The 11,709-nt window shown below is 49.0% G+C and overlaps 1 protein-coding gene across 2 annotated transcripts in view; it reads right to left on the bottom strand.

Moving 5' to 3' along the window:
* The window catches only part of RHPN2 (rhophilin, Rho GTPase binding protein 2), a 74,895-nt gene that overhangs the window by 18,630 nt on the left and 44,556 nt on the right, over positions 1-11,709 (bottom strand). For both annotated transcript variants that reach the window (XM_011995244.1, XM_011995243.1), the window contains 4 exons: positions 9,584-9,750; positions 3,985-4,172; positions 3,419-3,575; positions 712-831 (listed from right to left, as the gene is read on the bottom strand). In XM_011995244.1, the coding sequence (XP_011850634.1) occupies positions 712-831; positions 3,419-3,575; positions 3,985-4,172; positions 9,584-9,750 (632 nt within the window). The remainder of the gene's footprint in view (positions 1-711; positions 832-3,418; positions 3,576-3,984; positions 4,173-9,583; positions 9,751-11,709) is intronic.

The raw sequence follows: 11,709 nt of genomic DNA, 5'->3' as shown, positions 1-11,709 counted from the left end.
GGGAAGGGAGGGGAGGACAGGAAGGAGGGGAGGGAAGAGAAGGGGAAAGGAGGGAGGAGAGAGGAGGGGAAGGGAGAAAAGGGGAGGGGAGAGAAGGGGAAAGGAGGGAGGAGAGGAGGAGAGAGGAGGGGACAGAAAGGGAGGGGAGGGGAGAGGAAAGGGGAGGAAAAAGAAGAGTGGAGAGTGAGTCCAAGGTTTCTGGCCTGAGCACCTAGAGGGGTGGGAGTTGCCATCACTGAGATGGGGAAGCCACGTATGTGTGCATGGGTGGTGTGCGGTGGGGCAGGTTAGGGTGATGGAGGTGAGGTCTGCACGTGGGAAGAGATCTTCACACTGAGACACGGCAGAGACCAAACCAGGACACTTCATTACCAGTCATTAGGTGTTCTTGGTAATTAAGCCATGCATAAGGAAATCAACAAAGGTCTCCTTCCCTATTAGCATGGTACAGGCCACCCCGTGGACCCCAAGGGAGATGGTTAAAGTCCTGGCTCCACAGTGGGAGGCCTGGGTGCTATGGAACCTGTGAGAACACAGCCTGGGAAGCCCTCTGAGGCTCGGGACTGCGCCTCATGACTTCTGAACGCGAAGTGGCCACAATGACTCGGAACACCGCCCTCTCCCGGGCCCTCTTCAGGACCTCTCCGTGGCTGTGAGCAGGACCAGCTGGGCACCAAGTGGGGCCCACGTCTGGACGCAGGGGACACGCACCCAGCTGTCGGCGCTGCTGATCGTTCTTCAGTGTGGCCAAGGGTGTCAGCCCCTCTGGCATGCGGTCGTAGAGCTGGGACAGGCACTTCTCCTGGTGGTCCAGATCCGTGCCGGGCTTCACTGCAAAGAGAACCACAGGTTAAATCCCCTCTCATGGACCTGGCCACAGACCCACGTAGAAATTTCTCTTTCCACCACGTCTCCAGCTTCCTTTCTTCTGCAGTTTCACAAGGCATTTGGGATCATGGGTCTCCTTTCTGCCCCTGGCGACACCCCAGGCAGTCTGGCCCTCCAGGCTTTTTTTCCTTTGAAACGGTCTCACTCTGTCACTCAGGGTGGCGTGTGGTCTCACTCTGTCACCCAGGCCAGAGTGCAATGGCGCAATCATAGTTCACTGCAGCCTTGAACTCCTGGGCTCAAGTGATCCTCCCACCTCAGCTTGCTGAGGAGCTAGGACTACAGACATGCACCACTACATGCCAGGCTAATTTTTAAAATTTTTTGTAAAGGTTTGTAAACTTGCTGTGTTGCCCAGGCTGGTCTCAGACCCCTGGGTTCAAGCGATCCTCCTGCCTCAGCCTCCCAAAGTGCTGGGATCAAATGTGTAAGCCACCATGCCCGGCTACCCCAAAGCTCTTGCTCATTGGGACCAGCCAGACTCCAGAGGTTCATAATTTTATAATTTTTTATTTTTTGAGATGGAGTCTTGCTCTGTCACCCAGACTGGGGTACAGAGATGTGACCTCGGCTCACTGCAATCTCCGCCTCCTGGGTTCAAGCAATTCTGCCTCAACCTCCCGAGTAGCTGGGATTATAGGTGCGTGCCACCACACCAGGCTAATTTTTGTATTTTTAGTAGAGACGAGGTTTCAGCATCTTGGCCAGGCTGGTCTCGAACTCCTGACCTCATGATCCACCCGTCTCGGCCTCCCAACGTGCTGGGATTATAGGCGTGAGCCACCACGCCCAGCGAGGTTCATAATTTGACCCTGAGCGCCAACACACTACCTCCTCTGACTCACCCACCACACAGAACCTCCTAGCGTAGCCCAGACCCTGCCATGCCTGGCCTGCACCCCTCTGCAGGCCTGCACACCAGCAACAGAGCCCCTTCCTGCTTCAACCGTACCCTCCCTGGTACGCATCCTGCTCTCAAACCTCACAAAACCACTCTCCACTTCCCCAGCACCCTCAGCCTCTGTTCCTGTGCTCAGACACTTTCCTCCCTCTAGGCTGACCCTTCCCTCCTGTGCAGATGGAAAAGTTGAACTCAAATGTCACCACCTCTGAGAAGCCATCCATGACTGCACCACGGAGTCCACCTGCTGCCGCATTTATGTCTCTGCAGCAATCACTGAAGCACTATATGGTATTTCTATTTGTTTCCACATCTTATCTCGCCTAATAGACTACCTAGTACTAGGAGTGGCGGCTCACACTTTTAGAGAACCTACAGTATACAAAGCATTATTGAGCTTTGTGTACAGGCCCTTCGTTTTCATGACAGCCTGTGAGGTAGGTTCTCTCCATATACCCATTTTACAGATGAGAAAATCGAGGTAGAAGACAGTTAAGTAACTTGCCAAAGGTCATACAGCTCATTCATGGCAGAGCTGAGATATGAACCCAGAAAGTCTGGCTCCAGAGGCTGTCTTTTTAATCCTCAGGAGGCTGCCTGGATTAGTATTCATTACACCAAAAATCCCTGGCCAGGCACCGTGGCTCATGCCTGTAATCCCAACACTTCGGGGAGGCCAAGGCAGGATAATTGCTTGAGGCCAGGAGTTTGAAACCAACCTAGGCAACATAGTGAGACTCCATCTCTACCAAAAAAAAAATTTTTTTTTTAATTAACTGGTGTAGTGGCATGTGCCTGTAGTCCCAGCTACTTGGGAGGCTGAAGTGGGAGGATCACTTGAGCCCAGGAGTTCAAGAAGGCAGTGAGCCATGATCATACTGCTGCACTCCAGCCCCATCTCTAAAAATAATTAAATTAAATTAAATTAAACTAAACTAAAATAAATTAAAATTCCGATCATCACAGACTTTTTTTGCATTGATTTTTATTTTATTATTATTATTGTTTTTGAGATGGAGTCTTGCTCTGTCGCCTAGGCTGGAGTGCGGCGCAGTCTCGGCTCACTGCAACCTCCACCTCCCCGGCTCAAGCCATTCTCTTGCCTTAGTCACCTGAGTAGCTAGGATTAGAGGCACGCGCCATGCCCGGCTAATTCTTGTACTTTTAGTAGAGACGGGGTTTCACCATGTTGGCCAGGCTGGTCTCGAACTCCTGACCTCAAATGATCTGCCTGCCTTGGCTTCCCAGAGTGCTGGGATTACAGGCATGAGCCACTGCACCCAGCCTGCATTAATTTTGATTCTTTTAAAATATTACCTTAAAATGTTACTTATCTTGATGCCAGCATTTTTGGCATTCCGTTAGATTCTAAATTCCACGTGAAAATTCATCCTCTTGCACCCAGGCTGAATTAAAGGTGCCTCCTCTTCCTCCCTCCGAAGGAACTTATAACCCCTAACCCCAGCATGGCCTGTGCGGTAGCTGCCTCAGTCATGGGTCATTCCCATCCTCTGCCTTCAGCCTGTGAGCATCTTCAGGGAAGGCAGTTAGCTCTCACTCAGCTCAGAATCACCCCTGGGGCAGCTGGACCACAGCCCTGGCCAAACCCCCAAACCCCCCAGGCCTTACCCTGGTGGTCGATGAGGAGGATGGCAGTGAAGTAGTGGGCCAGGGCCGCGTAGTGGTGGCCCTTCACGCAAGCCAAGCTGGCCCAGGAGTAGGGGATGTTCTCTTTCACCGGCACCTGGCTCATGGCTGCGTGCAGCTGCTGGTAGACCTCTCCCACCTGAAATAGAAGGGGCACTGGGAAGGGGCAGCCCGGCACAAGGGCCCTCATGAACCCATTTGCAGAGAAAGAGCTCTTTCTTCTTCCCATGCAACAGCCCCTGCCAGGGGCTGCTTCAGAATCTGGGAGCAACTCCAAGCAACCCCTCGTTCTGTCATTGTCACAGTTAACAGGGGGATCAGGCTGCTGTCATTATGCCGGTTTTTAGGTTAAGCTGCAGATGGAATCAGTGATCCGTATTTGAAACACCAACACTGGCCAAGAAAACTCAAGCCAGCAGTACTGGACAGAGCTGGCACAATGCCCAGGTCACAGGCAAGCTCCCGTGGGAAGGCCCTGCTACTTCCAGTGCTCCTGTGCCAGCATCTCCCGCCCACTCCGGAAAGTCACAGGAACCAGGAAGTCTTACCTTGGCAGCCTCCTGAGCCACCTTCACCAGCATGAAGAATTCATTTCGGATCCCGGGAAGGCTGATTTTCTCAAACACGCTTTCTTGGGCTTGTGCAAGCATCATTTTGACGAGCACGCTGAGCATGGCAGGGCTCATGTCGTAACTTGGAGTATGGGTAAATGTCTCTTTCAGGTAGTTTAAAACCCCTAAAAGTGGAAAATGTTTTGCCCGTGAGTTCGGGTTCATATTTACTTCATCACATTGCTGTACAGAAAGATAGGAGGCCAGGTGTAGTGGCTCATGTCCGTAATCCCAATGCTTTGGGAGGCCAAAGCAAGCAGATTACTTGTTTCAGGAATTGAAGACCAGTGTGGCCAACATGGTGAAACCCTATCTCTATAAAAAATGCAAAAATTAGCCGGGCATGGTGGCGTGCGCCTATAGTCTCAGCTCCTTTGGAGGCTGAGGCAGGAGGATCACTTGAGCCCAGGAGGCAGAGGTTGCAGTGAGCCGAGATCGCGCCACTGCACTCCAGCCTGGGTGACAGAGCAGGACCCCATCCAAAAAAAAAAAAAAAAGGAAATAAAGAACGGGTGTCCTACAACACATTAAAAAAAATCTGATTCTCAATTATATGGTCCAGCAATTCTACTCCTACATATATCCCCAAACAACTGAAAGTGGCAGCTTAAATGACACTTGAACACCCGTGTTAATAGCAACATTATTCCCAAGAGCTGAAAAGTGGAAACCACCCAGACGTCCATGAGCGGATGAATGATTAAACACAATGTGGCCTATCCATACAATGGAATTATTTTTCAGCCTTAAAAAGGAATGAAATTCTGACACATGCTACAGTGTAAATAAGGACATCATGCTAAGTGAAACAAGCTGGTCAGAAAAGGACCAATACGGTAGGATTCCATTTAGATAAGGTACCCGGAATAGTCAAATTCACAGAAACAGAAAGGAGAATAGAGGTTAGCTGGGGCTGGGAAAGGGGGCAATGGGAAGTTATTGCTTAACTGAGTACAGAGCTTCACTTTGGATGATGAAAAAGTTCCGGAGAGAGCTGGGCACAGGCGCTGCCGCCTGTAATCCCAGCTATAAGGGAGGCTGAGGTGGGAGGGTTGCTTGACGTTAAGTGTTCAAGACCAGCCTGGGCAACATACTGAGACCCCCGTCTCTTAAAATGTATATACTTTTAAAAAATGTATTTATTTGGCTGGGCGCGGTGGCTCGCATCTGTAATCCCAGCATTTTGGGAGGCCGAGGCAGGCGGATCACGAGGTCAAGAGATCGAGATCATCCTGGCCAACATGGTGAAACCCCGTCTCTATTAAAAATATAAAAATTAGCTGGGCATGGTGGCGGGCGCCTGTAGTCCTGGCTACTTGGGAGGCTGAGGCAGGAGAATCACTTGAACCCGGGAGGCGGTGGTTGCAGTGAGCCGAGATCAATCATGCCATTGCACTCCAGCCTGAGCAATAGAGTGAGGCGCCGACTCAGAAAAAAAAAAAAAAAAAAGAAAGTATTTATTGTATTTGTTTTTGAGACAAGGTCACACTCTGTTGCCCAGACTGGAGTGCAGTGGCATGATCACGGCTCACTGCAGCCTCAAACTCTTGGGCTCAAGCGGTCCTCCCACCTCAGTCTCCTGAAGCGCTGGGTCTCCTGAAGTGCTGGGACTACAGCCATACACCATCCCACATTCAGCTAATTTAAAAATTTTTTGTACAGATGGGGTCTCCCCATGTTGCCCAGGCTGGTCTCCAACTCCTGGATTCAAGTGATCCTCAGGACTCAGCCTCCCAAAGTGCTGGGATTACAGGTGTGAGCCAGCTTGCCTAACCAACAAAAAATTTTTTTAACTTCTGGAGATGGTTAGTGGTAATGGCTGCACAACACTATAAATGTACAAATGCACTTAATGCCATTGAACTGCACACTTAAAAACGGTTAAAATGTGCTTCTGGTTGGCAGGATAATTTTAAAATTTTAAAAATGTAAGATAATCATTAAAATGGTAATTTTATGTTCTAAGTTATGTTACTATAATTTAAAAACTGGTTAAAATAGTACATTTTAAGTTATATATGTATATTTTAACACTATTTATTTATTTATTTATTTATTTATTGAGACGGAGTCTCACTCTAATGCCCAGGTTGGAGTGCAGTGGCATGATTTCGGCTCACTGCAACCTCAGCCTCCCAGGTTCAAGCGATCCTTCTGCCTCAGTCACCCAACTAGTGGGGATTACAGGTGCCACCACCATCACACCCGGCTAATTTTTGTATTTTTAGTACAGACAGGGTTTCACCATGTTGGCCAGGTTGGTCTTGAACTCCTGACCTCAGGTGATCTGCCTGCCTCGGCCACCCAAAGTGCTGGGATAACAGGTGTTAGCCACCCCACCCAGCCTTTTAACTCAATTTTTAAAAACTGGATTATCTTCCAAAACACTTGCATCTCTATTGAGTAAAGAAACCAGCCTGCTCCCCACAACTCCTGGGTCACCTGGGACAAAATTCCATCATGACAGTCATGGAGGTGAAAGCAGAGAGCAGGCAGGAGGACTGAGGGGCTCACAGGTGGCCAGGCTCACACATAAGATCTGAGTCATTCAGCAGTCCAGGGCTTTTCCCCTGTACCTCAAGAAAGCTCTATTCTGGCCAGGCGTGGTGGTTTATGCCTGTAATCCCAGCATTTTGGGAGTCCGAGGAGGGCGGATCACCTGAGGTCAGGAGTTCGAGACCAGCCTGGCCAACATGGCAAAACCCTGTCTCTAATAAAATTATAAAAATTAGCCAGCCATGATGGTACACACCTATAATCCCAGCTACTCAGGAGGCTGAGGTAGGAGAATCGCTCGAGCCCGGGAGCCGGAGGTTGCAGTGAGCCAAGATCTCACCACTGTACTCCAGCCTGGGCGACAGTGAGATTCTGCCTCAAAAACAAAAACAAAAACAAAAACAAACTCAATCTCTCTGCTCCAATGGAAATTTTCACGCTGCAGCCCTCCACTGACTTCTTTATAGTTTAGTAAATTAACTGTCCAAAGCACTAATTGACAATCAATCTGGAAGTGAAATAGAACCTCTGATATGAGTCCCATCCAACTGGTTCCTCTGGTTTTGTTGCTGAGCAAAAAAAAAAAAAAAAACACCCTGCAAAGGGATGGCACCTGCTGTTTTGAGCTGTGAGCTCCCTGGGGGTTCCCTCACACTCCCCACCGTTCTCCCGCTTGCTTCATTTTGTCTATAGTTTGTCTCCATTGCTGTAATCTCAGAGACAGGACACAGCGTGCCTGCCTAAGATTCCTCAGAAAGATGAGTCCAGAAAAAAGATTTACAGCAAAGGAAATCAACTCGTACTTGGAATCTTAGCATATCGCTTCATCCCAAGAGACCAATCTTTTATTTTTTTTAATTAATTAATTATTTTCTGAGACAGGGTCTTGCTCTGTCACCCAGGCTGGAGTGCAATGGCGTGATCTCGGCTTACCACAACCTCGGCTGATCCTTCCGTCTCAGCCTGCCAAGTAGCTGAGACTATAGGCATGCACCACCAGGCCCAGCTAATTTTTGTACTTTTTGTAGATACTGAGTTTCGCCTTGTCACCCAGGCTGATCTCAAATTCCTGGACTCCAGCAATCCACCCACCTCAGCTTCCTAAAGTGCTGGGACAACAGGCATGACCCACCATGCCCAGCCTATATTTTTAATTAAAAAAAAAAAAATTCTTTTTAGGGACGGAGTCTTACTCTGTCACCCAGGCTAGAGCGCAGTGATGCAATCATAGCTCACTGCAGCCTCAAACTCCTGGGCTTAAGTGATCCTCCCATCTTAGCCTCTGGAGTAGATGGAACTATGGGTGGACACCACCATGCCTGGCTAATTTTTAAATATTTTGTAGAGAAGGGGTCTTCCTGTGTGGCCCAGGCTGGTAGGACCAATCATTGTAACATCAGAAATTTCACAATGAGTCAAAGTGGCAAAGCTATGGTTCTTCACAAGCTTGCAGGGCAAAGTGATATCAAACAATGATCCATACAGATGGATAGGGATCACACCCCAAAGCAGAAAGTCGATGATCAGCCCAGAAGGCAACACACTATACAGCTAGCATGGGGACCACATTGCAGTCTACACTGTGCCCTGCTCTTGCATCCATCCCCACGCGTAGTCTGACCCAGATACAGGCCCTGCTATGGGGGAGCAAGGCAGAACCTGCAGGCACGTGTGAGCTGGGCCAGGCTCGCTCACAGCACTGGGTCTGGTGACCCTGGTCCTCTATAGGTGTAAGCACTAGGCTGCTTTTCTCCTCGACCCCGCACCTCATTCTCACATTAAGATTACCTGAGTTCAGGAGTTTGAGATCACCCTGGCCAACATGGCAAAACCTCATCTCTACTAAAACTACAAAAATTAGCCAGGCATGGTGGCAGGCGCTTGTAACCCCAGCTACTTGGGAGGCTGAGGTAGAAGAATTACTTGAACCCAGTAGGCAGAGGTTGGAGTGAGCAGAGATCGTGCACTGCACTCCAGCCTGGGTGACAAGAGCAAGACTCTATCTCAAAAATAAATAAATAAATAAAATAAAATAACAAAAGACAGTTCCCAGAAGAACAGAACTGAGCTATGAGACATCTTTTGAATGCATCATTTGACAAACGGTTGAGAACACCCACTTCATGCTGGAGAAGTTGGCAGAATGCAAGTGATATAAAGGTACGGAGGGGCCGGGCACAGTGGCTCACACCTGTAATCCCAGCATTTTGAGAGGCTGAGGCGGGCAGATCACCTGAGGTCAGGAGTTCGAGACCAGCCTGGCCAGCATGGCGAAACCCTGTCTCTACTAAAAATACAAAAATTAGCCGGCCATGGTGGTGAGTGCCTGTAATCCCAGCTACTCAGGAGGCCCAGCTAATTTTTGTACTTTTTGTAGATACTGAGTTTTGCCTTGTTGCCCAGGCTGATCTCAAATTCCTGGGCTCCAGCAATCCACCCACCTCAACCTCCTAAAGTGCTGGGATTACAGGCATGAGCCACCATGCCTGGCCTATTTTTTTAATTAAAAAAATTTTAATTAAAAAAATTAATTTTAAAAAATCAGGAGGCTGAGGCAGGAGAATCACATGAAACTGGGAGGTGGAGGTTGCAGCGAGCTGAGATCGCACCACTGCACTCCAGCCTGGGCGACAAGAGCGAAACTCCATCAATTAAATAAATAAATGAATAAAGGCACGGAGAGTAATACACACTGATAAGGTACACCTGATACAAGAAAAGGACGCCTACAGTTTCACTGTTTGGGGAAAGTTATTCTGCTCTTCATGACAGTGTTGAAAGTAACAGTTATGCACTGCCATCCCAGGGGCCACTTGTCTGGAAAAGATTAATCATCAGCCACAGGATTCACCACGTACATCAGCCATCCCAGACTGAGGTCTGAACCACCGAGCAAGTTTCTTAATGGGAAGTTACACCAGAGCTGGAGACTGGTCTGGCCCTTGCGGGGGATGACCTGTAGACCCTCTTCAGTAAGGGGTCCCCTGGTGTCACCGGGCGGGGCCAAGGCTCTGTCTGGTCAGCCCTGGCAGAGACATACCTGCGGCTCTCTGAAAGGCGTCTATGGCATTCTCCAGCCCAGCCTGCGTCTGCCGATCGCACCGGGTCCCAATCTGGGTGTAGAGGGCCCCAGTGTTGAACAGGACACTGGCCTTCTCCAGCAGCAGGTTCTGCTGGCTGACCGGAACCCCAGTGAGGGAGTCATACCTACATGAAAGAAATGCATTCTGAGAATACACATTACTTGGCTAGTTAATGTTACTTTTGGATGCAAGTGGAAAACATTTTTTTTTTTTAAGAGTCAGGATCTCATTCTGTTGCCCAGGCTGGAGTGCAGTGGTGTCATCACAGCTTACTGCAGCCTCCAACTTTAGGGCTCAATTGATCCTCTCACCTCAGTCTCACGAGACTAGCTGGGATTACAGGTGTATGCATGCCACCATACCTGCCTTTTTTTTTTTTTTTTAATTTTTGTAGAGATGCGGTCTTACTATGTTACCCAAACCGCTGTCAAACCCCTGGGTTGGCCAGGCGCAGTAGCTCACATCTATAATCCCAGCACTTTGGGACGCCAAGGCGGGTGGATCACCTGAGGTCAGGAGTTCGAGACCTGCCTGGCCAACATGGTGAAACCCAATCTCCACTAAAAATACAAAAATTAGCCGGGCATGGTGGCGGGCGCCTGTAATCCCAGCTACTCAGAAGACTGAGGTGGGAGAATCGCTTGAACCCAAGAGGTGGAGGTTGCAGTGAGCCGAGATGGCACCACTGTGCTCCAAACTGGGCAGCAACAACAACAACAAAACTCATTTCTTCAAGAAAATTCAAGAATGCACATGCACTGAGGCTTTTGTTTCCAAGCAAGATGGCAGCACTCATCACACTGACCACCACAGCCACACACAAAAATATCTGACGGGGTAACTGGATAAACACACTATGGGACATCCAGACAATGGAATATTACTCAGCACCAAAAATGGAGAAATGCACCAGCAAGCCATGAAAAGATGCAGAGGACACATTACTAAGTGAAAGAGCCAACCTGAACATTGCTACCTACTGCACAGCACGCTGTATGATTCCAATGTTCTGAAAAGCCAAATCCCTGGAGACAGAAGAAAGATGGGGGTTGCCAGGACTTAGGGGGAGGGAGGAAGGAACAGGCAGAGCACAGGGGATTTTTCCAGCAGTGAAACTCTTCTGTATGACACTGCAAAGGCGGATCACTGTCATTCTATGTTGGCCAAAAGCCACAGAATACACAAGTGCAGGAATGAACCCTAATGGAAACTATGGACTCTGAGTGATAATCATGTCTCAGGTAAGTTCCTCGATTATTGGAAAAAAAAAAAAAAAAAAAAAATGGGCCGGGTGCAGTGGCACACACCTGTAATCCCAGCACTTTGGGAGGCCGAGGCAGGGAGATCATGAGGCCAGGGATTGAGACCAGCCTGGCCAACGTGGTAAAACCTCTTCTCTACTAAAAATACAAAAATTAGCCAGGCATGGTGGGGCACACCTGTAGTCCCAGCTACTCAGGAGGCTGAGGCAGAAGAATCACTTGAAACCAGGAGGCGGAAGTTGCAGTGAGCCGAGATCGCGCCACTGCACTCCAGCCTGGGCGACAGAGCGAGACTCTGTCCCAAAAAAAGAAAAAAAAAAAGGTACCAGGCTGGTGCAGTGGCTCATGCCTGTAATCCTAGCACTTTGGGAGGCTGAGGTGGGCTGACAGCTTGAGTCCAGGAGTTCGAGACCAGCCTGGGGAACACAATAAGACCCGGTCTTTGTAAGGAAAAAAATGTGCCACTCTAAATAATAAAGCCTATTTTTTAAAAAAAATTGGGGCCAGGTATGGTGGCTCACATCTGTAATCCCAGCACTTTAGAAGCCCAGGCGGGTGGATGGCTTGAGCTGAGGAGTTTGAGACCAGCCGGGGCAACATAGTGACACTCCGTCTCTACCAAAAATACATGGTGGTGGCATGTGCCTTTAATCCCAGCTACTTGGGAGGCTGAGGTGGGAAGATGGCTTGATACTGGGAGGCAGAGGTTGAAGTGAGCTGAGATCCCACCACTACACTCCAGCCTGGGTGACAGAGTGAGACTCCGTCTCAAAAAAAAAAAAAAAAAAGGTGTGTATATATATACACACACACATATACAT

This window comes from Mandrillus leucophaeus, unplaced genomic scaffold, assembly GCF_000951045.1.
Source record: "Mandrillus leucophaeus isolate KB7577 unplaced genomic scaffold, Mleu.le_1.0 Scaffold48, whole genome shotgun sequence".
Lineage (NCBI taxonomy): Eukaryota > Metazoa > Chordata > Mammalia > Primates > Cercopithecidae > Mandrillus > Mandrillus leucophaeus.
Note: the sequence above shows the minus strand (reverse complement) of the source record. Positions and strands in the feature narration are given on the sequence as shown.